Genomic DNA, 22,711 nt, shown 5'->3' with positions numbered 1-22,711 from the left:
GGGGGTTGGTGGGGGGGTGTTCTCTCTGTTGCTCTCCAAATGAACCCTGTAAAAACGGTGTTAGTGCAACGCTGAAGGCACAAGCTCAATAATACAAGAAGACAGGCCGCAGTTATTCCATTTTAAAATATATGAAAATGAAAGGTCCTGAAACACTCACAGGTGTTTTCAGCTTTCACTGATTACACGGCTTACACCTCTTCTCAGGGCTGCGTGGGGGCGTGCGCGAAAGCTATAGGTTTGAATGACAGCTCCCTCCCTCACACTCCGGTTTATAGTTTGCAGGCCAGTTTGCCTTGTCATCATTCTTATTGGCCCATAGGGTTTTTTTGTGACGTGGTCAAATTGTCAGCATAGCTTCGACCTGACTATGTAATCAGCAAGAGAGTAAGAGTAAACACCTGGATGAGTGTTCAGGGCCTGTAATCCTTTCAACAGGTGGTGGTGGTGGCGTGCTGTGGGTGACGGCTGATTTAAGCAGTCGATCAGGGGATATTAAAAACACATCTGTGAATCAATTCCTTACCAAGATATTTCTTGAAAAAGGTGTCTAGTAACACATCTCGCAAAGACTGCAATTCAGTTTCCCTGGGGGAATCTGTGACAGCAGCTGCTGAAAGTTGGGGTACCATTTTGTGCAGGCAAAATTGACACATTTTCTGCTTTAAGTAGCATGTGAGAGTATAGAATTTGTCTGTAATTGGGAAATCATTGCACACAAATAATAATTGTGTGCCTTGATAAAGCACTGAACTAGTCCAGTGCACAGGATGAACCGTCCAGCGTCCATCCATCCCCATACACTGGGGAGAGGACCTCTGTCATGGCAGTGTGTTCCATTTTACTCTGCTTTGTATCTTCTAGTCCCTCCTCCCTTCAATAACCTGAGACCGGAGACAAGTGTGACATTCGCAGCTTAAAGGTAGGACCTTAGCATCACCCAGCTGCTGGCTGCTCAGATGGTCGTGATGAGGGGGTGGGGGCAGTTATAAGTGTGTTGCCCAGGGACACTTCGACACATCTGGGTGAATCTGTTTACTGGAGAACGTTTTGCCAAATCACAACTTTTCATCAAATTAATCCAACATTTCAAAACTATTTAATTAATAAAATAAAAGCACAAAAATAATGTTAAAGGAGTAGTGAAAATAGCAGATCTACAAGCTTGTAGATGTGCTATTTTCACTAGTTTGGGTCCCGGGCAAACTTCGAGGTAAAAAGTTTGGGAAGGGCCTCCCTTCCCACTAGCTATGATGACCGCTCACCTTGATTTATGTTACGGAATGTTAAAATAATGTTTGAACGAACGCCTGCTGTGGTCCGTTTCCTCTCACCGAGCCCTGGCACAATGGTAGCTATACTACGAGTGGACATATTAAGGACACTTGCATGCGCACGTGACTATAGGACCCCGTGTAAAAACCTACATTTTTTTCAGCCCCGTTTCCATGGCCCGATAAAGAAAAGTGTTGAGGAGTGTTATAGAGTTAGATAACAGGGGTCTCCTGTGTGCGAGCACTAAAGATAGATCAGACTATGGCACTCGTCGAGGTGCGGTGGGCCTGACATGTAATTTAAGCACTATAGGACAGAGAGCAATGTATTCTGTGCAGGCTTTAATATTAAAGACACACCCCCGCCTTTTAACAATATCTCTAATTGTTGTCGGGCCAACGTTCCATTCACAGCCTATACAGTAATACAGGGAAGTCTTTTGTATCAGTGTTGATTTCGTCGACTAATACTATGACTACCGTTTTTCACTGACAATAACTAAATGGAAACTAAATTAAAACTAAGCTGTGATGACTAAAACTAAGACTAAATCTAGCCCCCCCCCCCGGTCAGGTGAAAAGAAGCACGTTGGACTCGTTATGCATAGAATAAGGAAGAATGAGGTCAGACCGCTGCTCTCCCCAGGTTGGCAGAGAGAGTCTAGCACCCAGGATTACATTAGGAAATTGACACTGGGTGAATAAATTAGTTGCAAAATTACGGGGGAAAAAACGCAAAGACAAAAACAATATCTAATAAAAAAATATCTAAAATAGCCATTTCATAAGCTCACAACACAACTTATTTTCAGTATGTCATACAACAACGTATATAGGGCTTAAGTGCTTAAGAATATATTAATGAAATTGAGTTTAGAGTTGCATAATGTAGTACTAATGTTAGTTCAGGGTAGGGCTAAGTCAGCGGTTCTCAACCTGTGGGCAGCGGCCCACTGGTAAATGCCATTAAACGGGGGTCCGTCCTTAGCCGATTATATATAAAACTGAGGGTCCTTAAATTAAAATGATTGAGAATCTCTGCTGTAGCCGTAAAAATCTTCTCTTACGGGGGTCCCTTGCATGTCTTTTCAAATGGGGGAGGGGGGTCCTCGCAGGCATGATAAGTGCATTTTTTTGCCTTTGCTTTAGTGTATATATGCGATTATGCATGTCCCCATATGCATATCAATTATTTTGTGAGAGATAATAGGGAGGAATTCTTGACGTTTATTGAATTAGTGGTAAACAAATTACTGAAACAATGTAAACACATTTCACTGAAAAAATTATACAAAAATAAACACATTCAAGTGTATTCAAAGACTATTCCTCCATGTTACACAGTATTTGTCCATAGGATCAAAGAAAGAAGCTAAATTGATTGCAAATTTGCCACTATAACTGTAACTGAACAGATTTGACCAAAAGGTTTATTGCATGTTACTGGCTGTCGTGAACAAGGAGCTAAACAGATTAAAACACTAAATGTTTTTATTTCTCAGTATATTAAAAACACAGTGAAGTGAAATGAACGGCGGCGATGGCACAAGGGGCAATCAGCTATATTGACTAGGGCTGCTCCGATCAGGGTTTTTGGGACCGATCCCGATCACCGATTGTTTTTCTCATGATCGGCCGATACCGATCTTGTGCCTATAATTGGAAGATTTGAATAATTCCAAAACTATTATATGTCAAAACCCACATCAAAACTGCTCCTGTGTGTGTGTGTGTGTGTGTGTGTGTGTGTGGAGGAAGGGGAGAATGTTTAGGCCTGTCACAAAGATGCAGAATGATATTATACAATATATCCGATTGACTTTAATACCACTTAAATGGTATAGGACGATTTCTCCAGATACTAGGGTTAATTGCCGATCGCTGATCAAGTCATGTGGAGTGATCATCGGCCGATCACCAATCGGTGGCCGATTATCGGAGCATCTCTAATATTGACTAGACTACACTGAGGTATTATGGTTAGGTTCCGTTAGTGAAACAAACTCTATGTTCTCTGCAGACTTTACAGACTTTACAGGCCTGAAACAGATACATGAATCACCATGTCACACAGCTTAACCACTTTAACCTTGGCATCACTATGTTGGGCTACATTTTCAAAATAGTTCAAATCTTTCTCTATTTTTAAGTAAAAAAAAAAAAAATCATTGTTTTAAAACATTTAAAATGGCAGATATACAAGCCCACAACACGTTGTAATGCAACGTGTTGAGGGCTTGTAGATCAGATTATCGTACAACAAAAAATGTAGGACGTAAGTGGGTCAACACTTAAAGATGGAATGCCATGACCCCCTCCACCAAAATATGATCATCAGGTACTATGATTATATTAGGAGGACGTTTTTTCAAAAAAATTACAGAAAGTGTTAAAATGATGGTTTCATGTGGCCACGCCCACCAGTTCATTAGGTACGCCTTGTTTTCAGGTGGGTGGTCCACCTGAACTGAAGCTGCACCCACAGCTGTAATTCTATGATAAAGGGGGAGGGATTAGGGGATATTTTGATTGGGCCTTTTGACTCAAAGGATGTCAGCTTTCAGGAAGAAACCAAAAATACACATAGGGAAGACATATTTAAATATTCTAACCACACCTGGGGGTCTATTGGAGTAATGTTAACTCCATAGACACATATACAAAACAGGAAAAGTACAGAAATCACAGCACTCCATCTTTAAACGCTTAAACAAAACTACAGCTAAACGTGACAGAGCGGCACAGTGGTCTATCTGCTGAGATTCAACTCTTTGATTCTCTTGTTGGAAAAGATCAGCTTGCTATCTGGAAATGATCAGTGCTGATTAAAAAACAAACAAAACAACACATAAAAACAAGACATCTGTTAAAAAAAACAACACATAAGAATTCATAAGAATATCTACCAAATTCTATATCTTTTCCAAAATGTTCTCATTAGATAATCTCTGTCTGTGAATATGTATGTGTAATGTGTACTGTATAATATTATGCCATATGCTGCGGCCAAAAGTCATGAACGTAAACTCATATACTCGCTGTTATTATGAAATTGTAGACATGCCATTTTAAAAGGAAACTCTTCCAAGTGCTCGTGTAGATTCTTGAGAGAGATATTTAGTCAGTAAAAATAAGGTCTATTTTCACCCTGTTGGTGTGCTGTAGCTATCCCAAGCTGTCAGAATCATATAGTATTAGATCATATACGTTACTGTGCAATAGGTGCTAAAGAATGTGACGAATTGTACGTGTTGCTTTCACAGGCATCATTAGCAGATCAAATTAATTAAATGGCTTCCTTTGAAACCAGAGTGAGACTTGGAACATCACAGATAATTATTGGCCAATATTAGCTACCTCCCCCAATTAAAAAAAATCTACTGTACAGAAGATGTGTGGCAGAGGCCACGTCTCAAACGCGTTACAGTACATAAAAAGAGAACACACCTGGAACATGAGCAGTCAATCATGTTCAGAGCCAATAAAACGGTCACAGGTCTGTCATTTCACCTGTTAAACTGCATGGCTGTAATATTCGCTGACCCGCAGAACCTTTGCACAGAAAGAGAAATGTAAAGGACCAGGGAGTAAGGGAGGGTATACATTACTTTTACTGCTTCAACCCGCAGATGGCTGCTCAGATGGCTCAGACTGCACAGGGGAAGCTAACCAGGGGGTTAAGGGTTTTGCTCCGGGGACTCGTGGACCGGTCGAGCCGAAGGTCGACCCGGTTACCCTCCAATTGATTCCCAGGCTGCATCTCTACACCCACTCAGCTACGGCCAGACAACGCGATGGCTTAGCCCACACATGGGCAACTGGCGGCCCGGGGGACACATGCCGCCCCCACCATCACTTAATGTGGCCCGCAGGTTAATATCGGAATACTGATATATTATTGTTTTCAGCTGTTACAATTCCAAACATGACCCGCTTTAATTACTTCAGTCAGCTTGATGACTAGACTAGTCTTTTTGTGTCCAATGTATTTTAATTTAGTTCATAAAGTTAACATGTTCTAACTAATTAAATGCATTTGAAATAAAATCTAAATTGTACTTTTCAGGATTCCAATTAAAAAATAGAAAAAACATAATTCAGGATTTCAATTCAAAATATTCAAATATAGCCAAAATAGCTGATCTAGATCGGCAAATTGTGCTACGAGAGTAATATGTAATGTGACCCTATGGAGTGAGTGTGGAAACATAATGGCCCTCTCCATCGTCAGAGTTGCCCACCCCTGGTTGATAGATAGGATGGTTGATCACACTCACTCTGAGTGACCAAGTAGGTTTGCACGTACAGTACAAGAAACATGACGTAGCACGTGGCTCTAGGAAGTCACATTTAGAACACACCAGAGAAGAATGACAGTATGAAAGTGAGAAAAATTTACCCCGTAAAGATAAAGGTAAGGAAAGGTCTTTTCTGTACAGTATCCACATATGTAAGAGCAGATAAAGAAATACAAAATGTAGTTTTTTTTTTTAAACAGTCCTCTCTCTGCAGTCCAGATGAATTGTCTTTATAGAGGAAGATAATAGGAAAGCTGAGAGGGAGAAAAAGAGGGGAGGGGGTGTGTACGGAGGTGGAGATGGGCCCTCGACCGCTTATATCATCAACGGGCCACCGAAACGAGGGTTGTGTGGGGGTTTTGATTCCGTCGGTCAGCTCATGTGCGTGCCGTACCTGCTGCGGACCGGGCCGACACGCACGTCCTCTTGCACTCGGCCTCCGTCTCGTAGCGGTTCGCGTTGCCCTCGCAGCCGCCGTACCAGAACTGAGCGCAGGCGTTGGCCTGCTTGTCGTAGTACCAGCGGATGTTGTAGTCCCGACACGGGCCCTGGTCCAGGGCCAGAGCACAGCGGGGGTCCAGTGGTACCACTTCTGGAAGGGGGGGGGGGGGGGGGGTAGGAGAGAGAGAGCGAGATCTCATGTTGTAGAAAAAGATTTTACAGAATAGAATAGCCTAGAATTATTGGCCTTGTCTAGACAAACGGAACGGAGGGAGAATCGCTAAACACCTCAATTGTAACTGTCAGGATACTAGTGCAACCTGTGTCAGTGTCACACTGTAGTTAGTGCCCAGTCTATGAGTACTCATCAGTACTGTAAAGTATAGTCAACATACACTATGGCGTCAGCCATTATCTGAGGCCACTTTTAGACGGAAACGGACTCCAGAGAAAACGGCAAAGTCCCGTTGCGTTCTCATTTTTATTTAGCCTTTACACCGAGACGCTGCAATGACTGAAAACGCTGTAGTGTGCATGCCAGGTGTCTAGGTGGCGGTGACGGACTCCCAGATAGACCAGGCACCACGCCAGGCACGCATGTACAAGAACCACACTTCCGTTCTACTTCCAATCACAAGGCTTTTTTGTTTACGTCATCGTTTACATTCACAATCGCTAGTCGCTACATTTGAAATTGTAGGATGAGCGGGGCGAGGGGGCGCTTGCTCATTCTAAGAACTCCAAATATCGCCTACAGCTCTGCAGCAATGTAATAAACATAAGCGTTGTGAGCCCACGTGAGCCATGATTCCACTCTGGAAGGTGTTTTCACTTTGTTGCGTTTTCACTCTAAAGGGACCCCAGCAAACGATACTTCATTTTGCTGTTTCCTAGACTATGGACACCGTTCTCGTGTAAAAGGGGCATGAGAGATAGCCATTATCTGAGAAGTCAGTCTATGGCGTCGGTCATCTATGATGCACCTAACTAAAGAGAGTCCGGGGATCTCCATAATACGCAAGTGTTGATCAGCCAAAAATTAAAGGCAAGTGAGAGACAGACGCATGCAGAAACGAAAAAGACAGAAATTCCTGGATTTATATCAGAAAGATAAAAGCATCTAATCTATAGTCTCAAAAGTAAACGGTTGTTCTTTGTACCTTTGGGAAGAGGGCGAGGCTGCTGCGGTGGAGGGACATAGTGCCCAGATGAAGAGGAGCCTCCTACACTGGTGGACAATCCCTCCCTGACCGGAGGGACGAGCCCGGTGGACGTGGTGTTGCGGTTAAGCGTGTCCCCACGGTTAAACGTGTCCCCGCGATCCGTTCCCCAGTTTGTCCCGACGACGTGCACGTTCTGACCACCATCTCCTTCGTGGCCCCCCTTAGATAAAAAAAAAAAAGAAAAAGAAAAGAGGAAAACACAATTGATAATCTATCATGGAAAATAGTTTTATTACATTTTTAGGCTTTTGGATAGAGTAATGGCTGATTTATACTTGGTTGCACATCGTGCTGCACACCAAATATCTACATTGTGTGGCTCCAAGTGCAATGAGGCATAACCAGGCTTAAGTGGGTCTAATCTATGTATTAGTGTATGGCAGTGGTTTTCAACCCTTATTTCATATCAAGGCCTAAAATGTATTCTGCATTTGAGTCACGGAAAACCATTTGATGAGATTTAGCCTTGCAGACCCAAAACTAAAGAATATGTTTATATGATGTTGGTACAGTAGAAGGTAACAGGCAAATGTTTATCAATGAATAAATTAAAGAAAAATCTACGAAATTCCATAAACCATTTAAATAGTTTGGGTCCCGGGGGAGACATCGAATTTCTCATTTGGGTCTACTAGCTAAAAAGTTTGGGAACCACTGCTCGAAGCTACAGTGTATGTGAGCAGTAGTCTGCCAACCTGACTGTGGGTGCTGCCGCCCTTATGTCTGCCAACCTGACTGTGGGTGCTGCCGCCCTTATGTCTGCCAACCTGACTGTGGGTGCTGCTGCCCTTATGTCGGCCATTCAGCGGCCGCTCCTGTTCGCCGGCCGGCCGGTAGGTGTGACCGCCGATGGCGTAGTTCCCGTTATTCCCGTTCCTGCCGTTGCCGCCGTTGTTGCCGCCGTAGCCGTTGTTGCCGCCGTTGTAGCCGTTGTTCTTCATCCGGTTGTAGATCAAGGCTCCGTTCTCGTCCTCGCAGAACTGACTCACCAGCTTGGACTCCAGAGCTGTGGCGTCGCGACGGGTCGGAGACACAGACGTAAGGAGTGAGAGACACAGACGTAAGGAGTGAGAGACACAGACGTAAGGAGTGAGAGACACAGACATAAGGAGTGAGACACACAGACGTAAGGAGTGAGACACACAGACGTAATGAGTCATTCAGAGACACAGACCTAAGGAGTCAGTCAGAGACACAGACGTAAGGAGTCAGTCAGAGACACAGATGTAAGGAGTCAGTCAGAGACACAGAGGTAAGGAGTCAGTCAGAGACACAGATGTAAGGAGTCAGTCAGAGACACAGATGTAAGGAGTCAGTCAGAGACACAGATGTAAGGAGTCAGTCAGAGACACAGAGGTAAGGAGTCAGTCAGAGACACAGAGGTAAGGAGTCAGTCAGAGACACAGATGTAAGTAGTCAGTCAGAGACACAGACATAAGTAGTCAGTCAGAGACACAGACATAAGTAGTCAGTCAGAGACACAGATGTAAGGAGTCAGTCAGAGACACAGACATAAGTAGTCAGTCAGAGACACAGATGTAAGGAGTCAGTCAGAGACACAGATGTAAGGAGTCAGTCAGAGACACAGATGTAAGGAGTCAGTCAGAGACACAGATGTAAGGAGTCAGTCAGAGACACAGACATAAGGAGTCAGTCAGAGACACAGATGTAAGGAGTCAGTCAGAGACACAGATGTAAGGAGTCAGTCAGAGACACAGACATGACAACACAACACTAATGAGAGATTGCTGTTGTTTTCCAACCGCGTGTGAGATTTGAATACATACAGTAGATACAATACAATACAAGACCAGGGGACCCCTAAAGGTCTATTCATACTCCAGCTTGAGGTGACAAGGTGACCACCGTGGTTAGTAAAAACAGAGAGATGTGTTGGGGTGAGTGCGGTGAGTGGCTGATCACCGTGGCTTGACGTCATGTTGGAGTTTTGGGTGGTCTCCTTATCACCTAAAACTGGAGTATGAAAAGGCCTTTAATTGAGATGAGAGATAAAGCAGGGACGCCCACTACATGTTGGATTCATGTTAAATGTGCATGTATTTTCAGACATTTTCAAACCCTCAAGACTTTGTAAACCTTTGGCTCTGTATACTTCGTCTGCTCTTTTCTCCCTGTATACCAAACCTTCTACACCGAAAATAGCAGATCTACAAGCTCACAATGCGATGTGAGCTCGTAGAGTGGCTATTTTCGGCTAATGTTCCCCCAAGAATATGGATGCGAGGGCTCAAGTGGTTAATGTAAAATAGAAATCACACCCGTGTTAAGTGAGGGGCGTAACGCCGTAACATGTCTATTTGCTCAGACACTGACGTAAAATTCTCCATTCATTGTCAATGGGAATTTAATGTTTGTGTAGGACGAGTGTCTAGCACACAAAGATCTGCCGGCCCCACTACTGCAGTATCTCCGAGGACCCCCTAGGGGTCACGGACCCCCCGTTGAAGACCCCCCCGCAATAAACTCATGTGGCACGTGGAACGAAGTCCTGGACTGTGCCCCGCCTCACCTGGCAGCGTGTTGAAGTCATCGATGAGGAACATGTGCTCGCTGTCCGGGTCCGACGCGATCAGGTTCAACTCCCTCAGGAACTCGCCCTGCGTCGGGTCCGAGGTGTTGACGATGCCCAGCGCGAACATCTCGATGTTGGCGGCGTGCGCCTCGCGCACCGCTATGTCCAGCTTGACGGGCTCGCGCTTGTCCGTCTGTCCGTCCGTGATGACGATGGCCACCTTGCTGACTCCGGCGCGGGAGCTGTAGAAGGCCTCCTGGGTGGCCTTGCGGATGGCCGTGCCGGTGTGGGTGCCCTCGCCTATGTACGGGATGTTCCGGATGGCGTGCTTCACGTCCTGCTTGCTCATGTGGCGCACCAGGTTGAACTCCAGCTTCACCTCCAGGCTGGGGACGGACGGACAGACAGACAGACAGGTTGAGAGATCAATAGACAGACAGACAGACAGACAGACAGACAGACAGACAGACAGACAGACAGACAGACAGACAGACAGACAGCATGTAAAAGATAATGAACAGTGAAGTAAGGAAAATGGCCATTGGACATGCAATTACATACAGTATGGTGACATAATTCAGTGATATTATATTATGCAGGATTTATGATGCCATACGTAAATTGAAGTATCGAATGTGCAATGTGGCCATGGACAAACTTCTTTTAAATGTATGTCTTTTCAACTCATATCTTTCACCTTTATTTTACTAAGATTATTTTGTAAAGCACTTGAGCTACGCATGTCTGTGTGAAAATTGCTATATACTGTAAATAAAGATGATGATTATTATTATCTGTACACAATTCAACATTTTCAATACTTTGCTACGAAGGTACAGTTGGTGGACTGAAACCAAGAAGTCCCTGAAACAAAGTTAGTTTTGAAAATGCTTTGAACTGGTTTTGTTGCTCATTGGACGTATTTGGAGCAGTGCATGCGTTTTATGTTGACCCATATTCCCCGAACTAATAAATGACTGTGTGACATTCCGGTGTCCATTGTCTGCATCCTATTCCTGGACGCAGACAGACTATTCCCACTACATCTCATATATACACTATATGTAATGTGGCTGCTGGTATTGTGTGGCATGTAGCACCTCAGTGCAATCTAAGATCTTCAGTGAGGTGTTTCAAATAAAAGAGAAAACAGGAAATAGCCTACACAGTTTGCTCCACCAAAAATCATACCTTTTCTGCATTTTGCACTGGAAAACAACACAACAAATAAAGACAATTTCAAACATAAATGAAAATAAAATATTAAAGTGTCCATGGTAACTCCATATTTCATTCTACATCTCTGATTCATCTTCTTCCAAAGAAACGTAAAACCGTGTGTAAAGGAAGTGCGTGTCCTCACAAGGTCAATTATGATCAAGATATCTTTTATCTGACGATACATACAATAAAATGTATTTCTTGGTTAATAAATATCTACTGTTGCACACACGTGGGAGTCACTGGGTGTTTCGGTTCTGGCAACAGACACCCTCCTAAAGGCGACCCGACCGAGGCTGACCAGACTGCGGCCTGTTTCCAAGTGGAATGCTACTACTCCCCTCCCCCCAGTCTCTTGGGTGCTTAGAGACAGTAGGGCTGTATTTTGATTTCCAGAGAACATTTACGCACGCACATCTACATTACTAACTAAAAATCACACCCGTGTGAAGTGAGGGGCACTCTTATCATCGTACATCATACATCATCTCATTCCGGCCAATCAGAATTTGCGTCCTCATCTTAGTCTTCAATGTTGTCCGTTCATTGTCAATGGGATTTTATGTTTGTGTAGGATAAAGTTTGTGCACACACACCAAAAGCTGGACATAGGAGTGGCTATCGCCCCTCAAAAACCAGGTGCCGGGGTCAGAATAACGAAGGGTTAAGGTCCGCACATACTGGGTCATATGGGTCAACTTGTGACTGGTTTTGTTTTACACAATAACACACTGCATCCATGTCTCATAATGTATAATTGTGGCAATAAATCTGCAATGAATGAAAGTGACCCTGCCATATATATGCAGGCTTCTAAATGTCGGGATCCCCTCACTTCACACGAGTGTGATTTTTATTTTTTTAATTTCGGGGTGGACACACACACACACACACACACACACACACACACACACCCACACACACACACACACCCCCACACACACACACACACACACACAAAGCCGTTGGAGTGGTCAATTTATCTTGCCATTTTGCCATTGATTGGGATGCCACATGACGTCACAGGAACGAGGGGTACATACACACTAAGTCACTACTACTACAACTCATCTGAGTACTAGCAGTAGTGGTAGTAGATGTCCATAGTTCCCCAAGCGGCTGATTCTCAGCCGTGTCGATGGCGTTCAAACTGTGGCTCTTGATGCTGGCGTGAACGTCCTCGACGCTTTGGGAAGCGTCGACGACCTGCCAGTTGATCGAGGGGTCTCTCGACAGCTGCTCAAACTCCTGCTGGACCGCCCTCTGGAAGGCGCCGTTCTCGTATCTCTCCGCTCCAAACCGGCCGCCGCTCCTGAGCGCGGCGGCGTTTGGATCGAGCCGCAGGAACACCACCAGGTCTGGCTTGGGCAGTCCCGCGTCGGGCTGCTTGCACCAGTCCAGACGGAACCCCGGCTTGGCGCCGGTGAACGCGGCGCCGGAGAAGGCGTACCGGTCCACGACCAGAGTGATGCCTCCTTCCAGCTTCTCCTTCATCGAGGGCACCAGCTCCCAGCGGTTCGCGGAGAACAACAGGTGCACGGCGTGGTCCTCCACGTCGCGCTTGTTCCGAAGGTAGGCGTCGATCAGCCGGCCGACCTCGGTGGTTCTGTCGGGAAACGCCATTGTCTCGGCTGCTCGTCCACGTTGCTGCAGGGCACGCACTAAGGCGCCGCATTGTGTCGATTTCCCGGCCCCGTCCACGCCTTCTACCACGATGAGCGCCCCTCGTTGGCGTACCATTGGTACGAGCAACAATCAAATACCTCACGGAGCCGAGAAATATTTAACTTTCCGGGACCACAAAATATCGAACTTTTTTTGTTGTTGTTCAGGAAGTCAAACAGAGAGGCAAATAACTCCATATTTGTAAGTCAACATGACGTCACAATGTCCAGATGACATCATGAACTTGACATTCACGATCCACAATAAAAAATAGCTCACAATGCGCTGTGTACCGCATTGTGAGCTAGATCAGCTGTTTTTTAAGGGCGTTAGCATCTCCTATGCCCGGCATGCTTTGTCTGATTGTGTGTACCCCATAGCGATGATTTGATTGGCAGAGCAAAGTACATATTGAGGATAAAAAGGGAGGACAGACAAGTGAGGACGCCAATTGTGATCGGCCAGAATGTGATGATGTATGCATGATGATGTATGATGACAAGAGCGCCCCTCACTTCACACGAGTGTGATTGATTTTTAAGTGTGTAATTTTTGGAGGGTTATTATACTACAGGATCTTCAGATACCTCACGAAGGCATTCTGCTATCCTGTTCATTGTTCTAATAAAGTGGGGCTCCTGTGGAGTTCTGATAAGCTGCTATCGACTTCAGTTCACTTGACACGGTGGTGTCTGTTTTAGGACACGTTCACACTTCACAGACCTGTTACAGCAGGGGTTCTCAACCAGGTTTTCGGACATGTTCACAGACGTGTAGAGCACCAGGTTTTAGGACATGTTCACAGACGTGTAGAGCACCAGGTTTTAGGACATGTTCACAGACGTGTAGAGCACCAGGTTTTAGGACATGTTCACAGACCTGTAGAGCACCAGGTTTTCGGACATGTTCACAGACCTGTAGAGCACCAGGTTTTCGGACATGTTCACAGACGTGTAGAGCACCAGGTTTGAGGACATGTTCACAGACCTGTAGAGCACCAGTCCGATGCGGGTGGCGTTCCGTCCCACCGTCACGCGGTCCACCAGCGCCGCCACAAAGTCCTTGATGATCTCAAAGTTCTCGGGGCCGACGCTCTCCGAGCTGTCGATCACAAACACCAGCTCCATGGGCCTCTCTTTGCATTTGACGCCACATCCTTTATGGGGGGGGGGGGGGGAGAGAGAATACAGTCTTGAGCAGTGGTGGGAAAAGTACTCAATTGTTTTACTTAAGTAAAAGTACCAATACTGCAATTTAGAAATACTAAAGTAAAAGTCCAGAATTCAAATGTTATTGAGTAAACGTGCAAAAGTGTTGGCATCAAAATGTACTTAAAGTACCAAAAAGTAGAAAGTAGTCTTTATGCAGAATGTCTCATTTCAAGTTTTCAAATGTATAAAAATGTTTTGAAAATAGCCGATCTACAAGCTCACAATGAGTGAGTATTGTGAGCTTGTAGATCGGCAATTTTCAAATGGCTGAAATGTATATAAGGCTGAAGTGGTAAATGTATGTTTTGTAATACCGGTATTCAAAATCTACAAACTAACTAGTAACTAAAGTTTTCAAATAAATGTAGTGGATATGTAGTACATATTCAGGCGAGATGTTTTCAAAGGAGCCCCACAGTTACTTTTTTCTTCATTTTATGAGTACCTATTAAGTCATTTGCATTTATATTTGATCACAGCACGAGGCTATGAGACCGTGCATTAATGCATCCAGGATCTTTCCTTTCCCATTTTGGGTTCTATTTTCGTATCCAATCTCGTACCATTATCACGTTTCCTCCATCTTCCCTATACTAATGATACCGTCCTCCATTATTATAGTGACATTTACACAGAGGGACCTTATTAGTTTAGGTAACACAACATCATGTAACATGCATGTATATAAATCTTTCCCACACCTGAACCACCAGATCAGTAATATGATATCGTGAAAAAAAAATGAAAAAAAAGATGATGATGTGCCATACCACAGATCTCCTTAATCATTCGAATGATGTCCTCTCTCTGAAATCAATCAAAAACACAATCAAAAACACGTTTTTCAGAAAACTTCTTTTGGACAAATCTTCTCTTCTGGGGGTCCCTGGCACAAAACTTTTTCAGATGGGGTTCCGTGGCCAAATACATTTCATTGTGGGGTTCGCTATCACAAACTATACTGATTTAGAAGGAATTTGTAGAATTGGCCTCAGTTCTTAATTATTACAGTACCTACTACCTATACTATTCATAATATAAATCCATTTAACACTTGCACAAATTACAGTACTATTCATAATATAAAGCCTTTGACACCATTTTCGATGGTGGTCAGTCACTCACAAATGGCCAATTAAAAAAAGATACTGGTTCTGTTCCGAATGTATTGTCGTCTCCCGTCCTTATAATAGAAAATGCTCGATATGTGGGCTTGATAGGAACCCGGCTCGATAAGCCTGATCGATAAGGTGCCCGTTATCAATAATAATTAACGGGCTCTATCCCTCTTAATGGGTTAAAGAACCTATAAGTGAAAGACTCCGTAAAATGACAGAGTATACCAGGCTAACAGAGTACTGTAACATGAAGGAAAACATGAATGGAAGCAGTAGGACTTACAGTGAGACCCGCTTCACCTTTGTCCCCTGTTCGGCCCTGAAGTGAGAAAACACATTTAATGCCTTATCCGTGTCATTTTTGCGATGTGTGATGTGTGCGTGTGTGCGCCAGCGTGTTTTGTGTGTGTGTGTGTGTGTGTGTGTGTGTGTGTGTGTGTGTGTGTGTGTGCTTGTGTTTGAGCGTGCATGCTTGTCTGTCTGTCTTGCACTGGGCTCTGTCCATAGAGGTGTGTTATTACGACTTGGGAACTGGGGAACTTTTTGAAATGTTTTGTACTTAAATATTTAGCTTTATGAAAGTTTAACTGCACACTGGAACTCAATGGAGAGGCTGCTTGGGCTGCGTCTTTGCCTTTAATGTGTAGAGACAGATGACTGATGTCATGATATACTGAAATCACGTAATGACTGATGTCAGAGGCAGGCCTCCAACAACTGTGCATGTGCCCAACTGCACATACAATAACCCAGGCAACGCCAGTGGGTACCCCGTTAGTAGAATATATGTGTCTATTTTAAAGTGTATTGTCCTGAATCTTTTATGTTCCCCATAACCAGGTCTCCCGGGAAAAATAGATCTTTCATCTTTCATTTTGAAATGAAGGTCAACCAAACAAAACAAAACACAATCTGTGAGACTGAAACAAAATGGTCTCTATTGCGATGAGCCTGTCCAATAGATGTTCATATACTGTATGTTACAATAAGATACAGAGAGGTGGAAAAAGTATTCACAATTTTCACTTAAGTAAAATAATCAATACTGCAATATAGAAATACTCTGTTACAAGTAAAAGTCCGTAATTCATCATTTACTTGAGTAAAAGTCCAAAAGTATTGACTGTGCCAAATATAAGACGACTCTGATTATAAGACGACCCCCATTTTTAAAGACTCATGCGATGTGACGCATTGGGAGCTTGTAGATCGGTTATTTTCCAATGGCCGAAATGTATATACAGTAGCGCTGAAGTGGTGACTGTATGCTTTGTAATAATAATCAAAATCTACAAAGTAAAAGAACAATATTTGCCTCTGAGATGTAGTGGAGTAGAAGTAAAAGTACTGGAAATTGGAGTAAAGGAGTGAAGTAAAGTAAAAAAAAAGACCTCAACATTTTACTTAAGTACAGTACTTAAGTAAATGTATTCATAGTTACTTTCCACCACTGAGTGTAAGATACATTAAAGAAAACAGGGCATGACTCACGGCTTGTCCTGGTACTCCGCCGTCCCCCAACTCTCCTTTGATGCCTTTCAGTCCCCTCTCCCCCGCTGAGCCACGGTCCCCCTGTCACACACGCACACGCACACACACACACACACACACGCACGCACGCACGCACACACGCACACACGCACGCACGCACGCACGCACGCACGCACGCACACACGCGCGCGCACACGCACACGCACACACGCACACGCGTCTGGTTTTGAGTCATACGACTAAGAAAAGGCAAGAGACTGAATCATCGTGACATCCGCACAACCAGTGGTGGAAGAAGTACTCCTTAAGTAAAAGTATCAATACTGCAATGTAGAAATACTCTGTTAGACATACTCATACTCTGACATACTTAGACATACTCATACTCTGACATACTTAGACATACTCTGTTGTAACATACTCATTACACAGAATGTCCCATTTCACAAGTTTTCGAATGTATAAAAATAATCAAAATGTACAAAGTAACTAAAGTTTTAATATAATTGTAGTTGAGTAAAAGTATAATATTTGCCTCTGATATGTAGTGGAGTACAAGTAAATGTACAGAACAGTACTTGAGTAAATATACTTTACACCACTGACCACAACCAAAACTTTATTTCTGGGTAGATAACCCTGCAGTGTCTCATTGGAGCATTATAATTCATTAACCTTATTTCTGGAATAAAAGGGACACTAATAATATTGATATTGACTATTACAAATGTATTATTTTCTTCAAAAATATCTGGTTGACAAATAAGTTGACAAACTAGACATCGCTAAAGTTCTGGACACTTTATTTGATATAGTGAAAACATTCTAAAGCATTCTACCCAGAAATACCCGTTTGTTTATAAATTAGGATTAGGCATAATGCCCTGAGTGCACCTTACTATACTAATAATCCATTGGAATGTTGGTAAAGTGCAATCTGTATATTATGCCTAAAGTATACTCTGTGTTGTATATCGGGGTTCCACACCGAAAATAGCAGAGCTTATAGATTGGCTAATTGTGGTGATGTGTTGCACCTGCCAATTGGATATCATGTAACAGAATATAATGTGTGAATATGCAGGTGAGCACACACACAAGCAGAAACAAACTTGTTGACTCACCTTAGCCCCAGGGAAGCCCTCCCCAGGGATTCCTCTTGGGCCTGTCACACCCTGGGATCCTTGCTCGCCCTGAAAAAAATAAAAAATAAATAAAGCAGTTTTCTGCTTTTGCTCCTGTCACATACAATTTGCTGCCCGTACAGATTCCATATACATAACCGTGACCTAGACTTAATTATGCATGCAGTACCACACAAACTGACTTCTTACATTTGCATAGGGGGATGGTAGACTTGAGTGTTCTACAGCTGAAAATGTGACAATATTCACAACTATTTACCCTACAAACCTTTACACAAAATTCAGTTCTAGCGGATGCTGTTAACCAAAGCATCTTATGGTATCAGGAGTGCATACAATTTAACCCATTAAAACAGCCAAAGCATCCGTGTAATTTTAGATTTCTGTGTTGGCTATTTAAAAATACTTTATAATTGTACAAGCCAGTCCTGCATACGCAGGCTTTAAAATAGGATTGGATCTATTTCTGCTCGTGTGCGTATGTGGGGCTTGTGTGCGTCACGCACACATTATATGGTGTGTCAGTGTGACAGGGGTAAATGGGTTAAATGTAGCCCCCACCCCCGGTGAGAATGAAACCCCTAGGGATGTCCCGACTCCCGATCACATTATCTTTTGCTCCCCATCCGATTCTAATCATTTGATTTGGAGTATCTGCCCATTTCCGATCCGATATTTATATATTCATCATAGACCACACAAAATAGTACAATATCCAAAATCATAGACAATATCCAGTCTAATATGATACGGATATAATATTGACACTAGGGATGTCCTGATCACGTTTTTGTATTTTTGCTCCCGATCCGATTCTGATCATTTGATGACAACCCTACCCCTAGCCTTGGAAGCTAAGTAAGCTACATACATTTAGGACCACTCCGGTCTGAGCATGGCACATTAACTCAACCTACCTTTGGCCCCTGAAGTCCTTGTCCCGGAGGCCCCGACGGTCCTGGAGGGCCCGGTCGTCCGATGTTACCCTAAAGTGCAGAATAAGGCAGATATCATCATGAATGTTACAAGAAGATACAGCGTAGGCGTGCCAGACCAGAGCAGCTTGAAATGACTCTTTGTACCTTGTCTACATGTCTCGAAGTTGACAAGAAATGAGGCATGACATAATAGTATATAGTATACCGAAGACTTGTGTTTACAAACATCATAGTTGAACAAACTAGTATTATGTAATCCCTATAGAGCACCGAAGTCTGACGTCACTTTCAGTAGAGGGTGCCAGTGCACAGGTTCATGTATTTTTTGCCCCTCCATTGTAATACCCATAGGGGGATTTTAGGTCGCTTCATATAAGAACTGTGTTTGAAAAATAAACCGATCATCCCGGCCTTTCTGTCAGGGAGGTGGCTGTGCGTCGTTAATGATGTCCAATCATATTTGATACAGCCAGTTTCTGGAGAAAATGGAATTCATTTGGCCGCAAAAACCTTGAAACTACATACTGTATGAAAGCAATGTGCCCAACTGTCAACACATTGCGTTCCTGAGATTCCTCGTTCCTCAGCTGGCAGTGACTCAACTCGTACTAACCACGAAACATTAAATATAAATAAAAATGATTATAAAAAAAAACGTAATTCAAAATTGTACTTAAGTACAGTACTTGGGTAAATGTACTTAGTTACTTTCCACCGCTGGTAGTATGGAGGCGGTGCGTTCGCACGTACAAAGGTGAGATAAAGCTGTCTGTCAAGAGCTACAACATAATACCTCTTGAGGATAATCAGAAACACCTGGGCCGCACTGTAAATCAGAATAAAGATTACACAGCGCTCGCTGCGCGCCGTCTACCCTTTGAGCACAGTGACAAATGGTTTGATGAAAAGTATTTTTGGAAGCTACTTTAAACAAAGGGCCGTGGTAATACTGCGCGCTTCGTGCCGGCGGGGGACATTCCAGAAGTGTTCTTCATAATGCAGTGTGTGTGTGTGTGTGTGTGTGTGTGTGGTTATTTTTGTTACCGATGGTCCTTGCAGGCCTTCCCCTGGAGGTCCCGGTAACCCGGGCAACCCGCGGAATCCAATATCGCCCTGGCAAGATGAGAACAGAGGGGTTTGGACGAACTGAAGGCTGCTACCCGCACACACACAGCCTAACAATCAAACAGGTCGAGTGAGCTTGCTTGATCATAAATGAATCATGTAGCCGCTACTGTTACTTTTGTGCACGCACACTCGTGCGGCACGTACATAAGCTACAGCAGATAAATTTGGATTCACCTCATATCACTTGATTATTTGCTAGCTCACTAATTATACTGTGTGTAAAAATATATGTAAAAGTAAAACATACTGTATGTATTTATGTATGTATTTGGTTAAAATGGGTAGGGTATGTATGTATGTATGTATGTATGTATAGTATGTATGTACGTACCTTTGGTCCAGGAATGCCAATTCCTTCCACGCCAGGTTCTCCCATAAGGCCTGGCAAACCAGGAGGGCCCTACACAAAAACACAACACAACTCAACACAAAGTTAACAATGTGTTGTGACGTTCGGTACGTATGTTGGGAAACATAAGTCCGGGCAGGGGCCATCGAATTCCTAACATGTATGTTAAGTATAGTATGTTAAGTATTAGCATGAAATGGAGAGGGTTTATGGATAAACCTGGCCATCCGGCTTTGACTGTAACTCTTGATACTAAACGTAAAACTGATGGATGAGTCAGGAAGCCCAATGACAGACGGATGGATGCGTGCAGCGCCATGTAAAACTAGGTAAAGACACGTGTAACACATTGGCAGATGAATGCATGGACAGGTGCACAGATGGACATAATATGGTGGTCCGTCATGGGCGTTGTATCCTCACCATGGGGCCGGGGTAACCGTCTCCTTTGGGACCAGAAGGCCCATGGGGCCCTGAATCCCCACGCTCGCCCTGCAAAAAAGCACATCATCCAACATGAACTTCATCATAAATAAATTAGTTACAGTAGCTTTGATTCAACTCTCCACCCCCAGAACACTTAAGTCCGAATAGCATATGTTTGTAGTTGTACTGTACATAAGGTTTGTCCAAAGTCTGTCCAAAGTCCGGCCCGGGGGCAATATTGGGGAAAAAAAGGCTGATTTTATTTGGCCCACAGCTTCCTTCTTAAAATGTATTATTTACGGCTCACCAGTATGTGAAATTCATACATTGAAGTTGTTTATTTTTTTAACTGCTTGTTATTAACTCTACAGATGCATTTTAATAGAGGTTCGGGCAGCTATGCGGCCCTCACATCTAGCAACCAAAGCCTGCACATCCATGTTACGCAGCTCTCTCCTCTCACCCCCCTTCTCTCTCTCTCACTCTCCTACCTCTCTATCACGAGCGTGTCGGGAGGCGTGGCGGACTGACAAACATATATGGAACGTGTCACGAGGCGTGACGGACGGACTGACATATATCCATATATGGAGATCTAAGGGCTTGAGGTTTGAGGTCAGATGAGTTTCTGGCCAATATTGATGACATCAGGGATCACCATATATGGGGGCTGATGTCACGATGACCTGGGGGCTTGTCTGGGGTGAGTGACGTGACAGAGTGACGGGGATTGTGGGTTAGGTGTCGTGACAAACACTGTACAAACATGTCAGATGAAGATTTTTCTAAAAACTCTCGTTTCTGTATTTACCATAGGGCGATTTATAGCCAGGTTGATATGGTCGCAAGTTACCACAGTGGAGGCAGCCATGTTTGTTGTTTGACGCTGTCGAGTGACGGCGCTGATGGCCAATCAGCTGCTGTGATTTTCGAGACAGGGACAGATTAACCCCCATGAAGCGCGTGCACGTGACATTTTCGTGTTTTTCCGTGTTTTTATCATCTTTTTAACCTACATTTAACAAAATCAACAACCAGTGAAGGGCCCCAGGAGCCCTTTTCAGGGCGTCAAACCTAGTACCTCACGGTCCAATTTCCCCAAAGGGCCCCTGATAGCCAAGGGCCCCTGGGCCACTGGCTAATTTGTCCCTTGATCGAGACATTAATCGCCAGAACATGTTTTATTTAATGTGCGTGGCTAGCGATTCAGGGCTCGAGCCAGGCTAGTGAGGTATTTGTACTTTACTTGAGTATGTACAATATTGTCAGTACTTTAACTTCTACTACATTTCAGAGCCAAATGTTGTACTTTTACTCCACTGCACATTTTTGACAACTTTAGTTACTAGGCTTAGTTACTTTTTAGATTTTCATTATTATTACAAACACTTCGGCCCAATGCACATTTCGACCATTTGAAAATAGCCGATCTTTGCTATTTTCAAAATATTTATACATTTGGAAATGATTAAGGGTATGTATGGGACATGCTGCATTGGGCAATTGGTCATATGGGTCGGGTGGTGGTGAGGGCCAGAACCTCTAGGAAAGTGGTTAAGAGTTATTTATATATCTTGTCTTACCTTGGGACCAGGGAGTCCATAGCCAGTCTCCCCTATTGGACCAGGAAGACCAGATGGGCCAAGATCACCCTGGGAAACATACATGATTCAATTATTGACGTAGAGAGCAGATGGAAATACATATAGAATGCACAGTTGCACAATACATTCAACTAGAACTTCGCTAAGCCCCGCCTATACTCCACTCTGCGATGGCAAGCTGTCCTTCTCTCACCCATTGAGATGCATGTTAAATGACGGAGATTTCTCCATATAAACAGTCGGTCATTTCTGTAGCTTCAAAATATCTTCTAAATCTAGTCAACCAGGCCTGCAGTAGGCTATGCACTGGACAAAATGGGCATGACATTATTTTAATAAACCACCATCCGACAGGAGTGTTCATGTAATGCACGGTAAGGGTACGGTGATTAGTATTATTGCCATCACCTGGGTGCCTCAGTCATGTAACTTTATGTCCTCAACATACAACACAGCCATGCAAAAATATTGACAGCTATGAGATGACAAAAACTTGTCATCCTTAGCAACGGTTACTAAACTATTTGGATTGGCATTGGACAATCGCTTTTGGGGTGGGGTTTAGCGAAGGCCTAATTGCTGCTTCTGCAACCATTACATCTACAACTACTACTATATCCACTAGGACCACTAGTACTAACTACAC

At 43.7% G+C, this 22,711-nt stretch overlaps 2 protein-coding genes across 3 annotated transcripts in view; both read right to left on the bottom strand.

Moving 5' to 3' along the window:
* Window positions 1–2,481: 2,481 nt before the first annotated feature.
* Window positions 2,482–22,711, bottom strand: part of LOC308311639 (uncharacterized protein) — a 54,678-nt gene continuing 34,448 nt past the window's right edge. For both annotated transcript variants that reach the window (XM_080758407.1, XM_080758408.1), the window contains exons 23-36: window positions 22,045–22,113; window positions 20,459–20,527; window positions 20,018–20,086; window positions 19,603–19,671; window positions 18,538–18,606; window positions 17,600–17,668; window positions 16,476–16,556; window positions 15,268–15,303; window positions 14,637–14,673; window positions 13,643–13,811; window positions 9,767–10,155; window positions 8,004–8,242; window positions 7,174–7,396; window positions 2,482–6,164 (exon numbers count right to left, since the gene is read on the bottom strand). In XM_080758407.1, coding sequence (XP_080614533.1) covers window positions 5,950–6,164; window positions 7,174–7,396; window positions 8,004–8,242; window positions 9,767–10,155; window positions 13,643–13,811; window positions 14,637–14,673; window positions 15,268–15,303; window positions 16,476–16,556; window positions 17,600–17,668; window positions 18,538–18,606; window positions 19,603–19,671; window positions 20,018–20,086; window positions 20,459–20,527; window positions 22,045–22,113 — 1,803 coding nt within the window. In that variant the 3' untranslated portion in view covers window positions 2,482–5,949. The remainder of the gene's footprint in view (window positions 6,165–7,173; window positions 7,397–8,003; window positions 8,243–9,766; window positions 10,156–13,642; window positions 13,812–14,636; window positions 14,674–15,267; window positions 15,304–16,475; window positions 16,557–17,599; window positions 17,669–18,537; window positions 18,607–19,602; window positions 19,672–20,017; window positions 20,087–20,458; window positions 20,528–22,044; window positions 22,114–22,711) is intronic.
* LOC308311442 (thymidylate kinase-like) lies at window positions 12,011–12,730 on the bottom strand (the record flags this gene model as incomplete). Its single annotated transcript, XM_080758130.1, has 1 exon — window positions 12,011–12,730. The coding sequence occupies one exon, from the start codon at window positions 12,728–12,730 to the stop codon at window positions 12,011–12,013; it is 720 nt and encodes a 239-aa protein (XP_080614256.1).

This window comes from Protomyctophum bolini (assembly GCF_963924005.1).
Source record: "Protomyctophum bolini genome assembly, chromosome: 24".
NCBI classification, from domain to species: Eukaryota; Metazoa; Chordata; class Actinopteri; order Myctophiformes; family Myctophidae; genus Protomyctophum; species Protomyctophum bolini.
The sequence above is the reverse complement of the archived record's forward strand: the minus strand, read 5'-3'. Positions and strand labels throughout refer to the sequence as shown.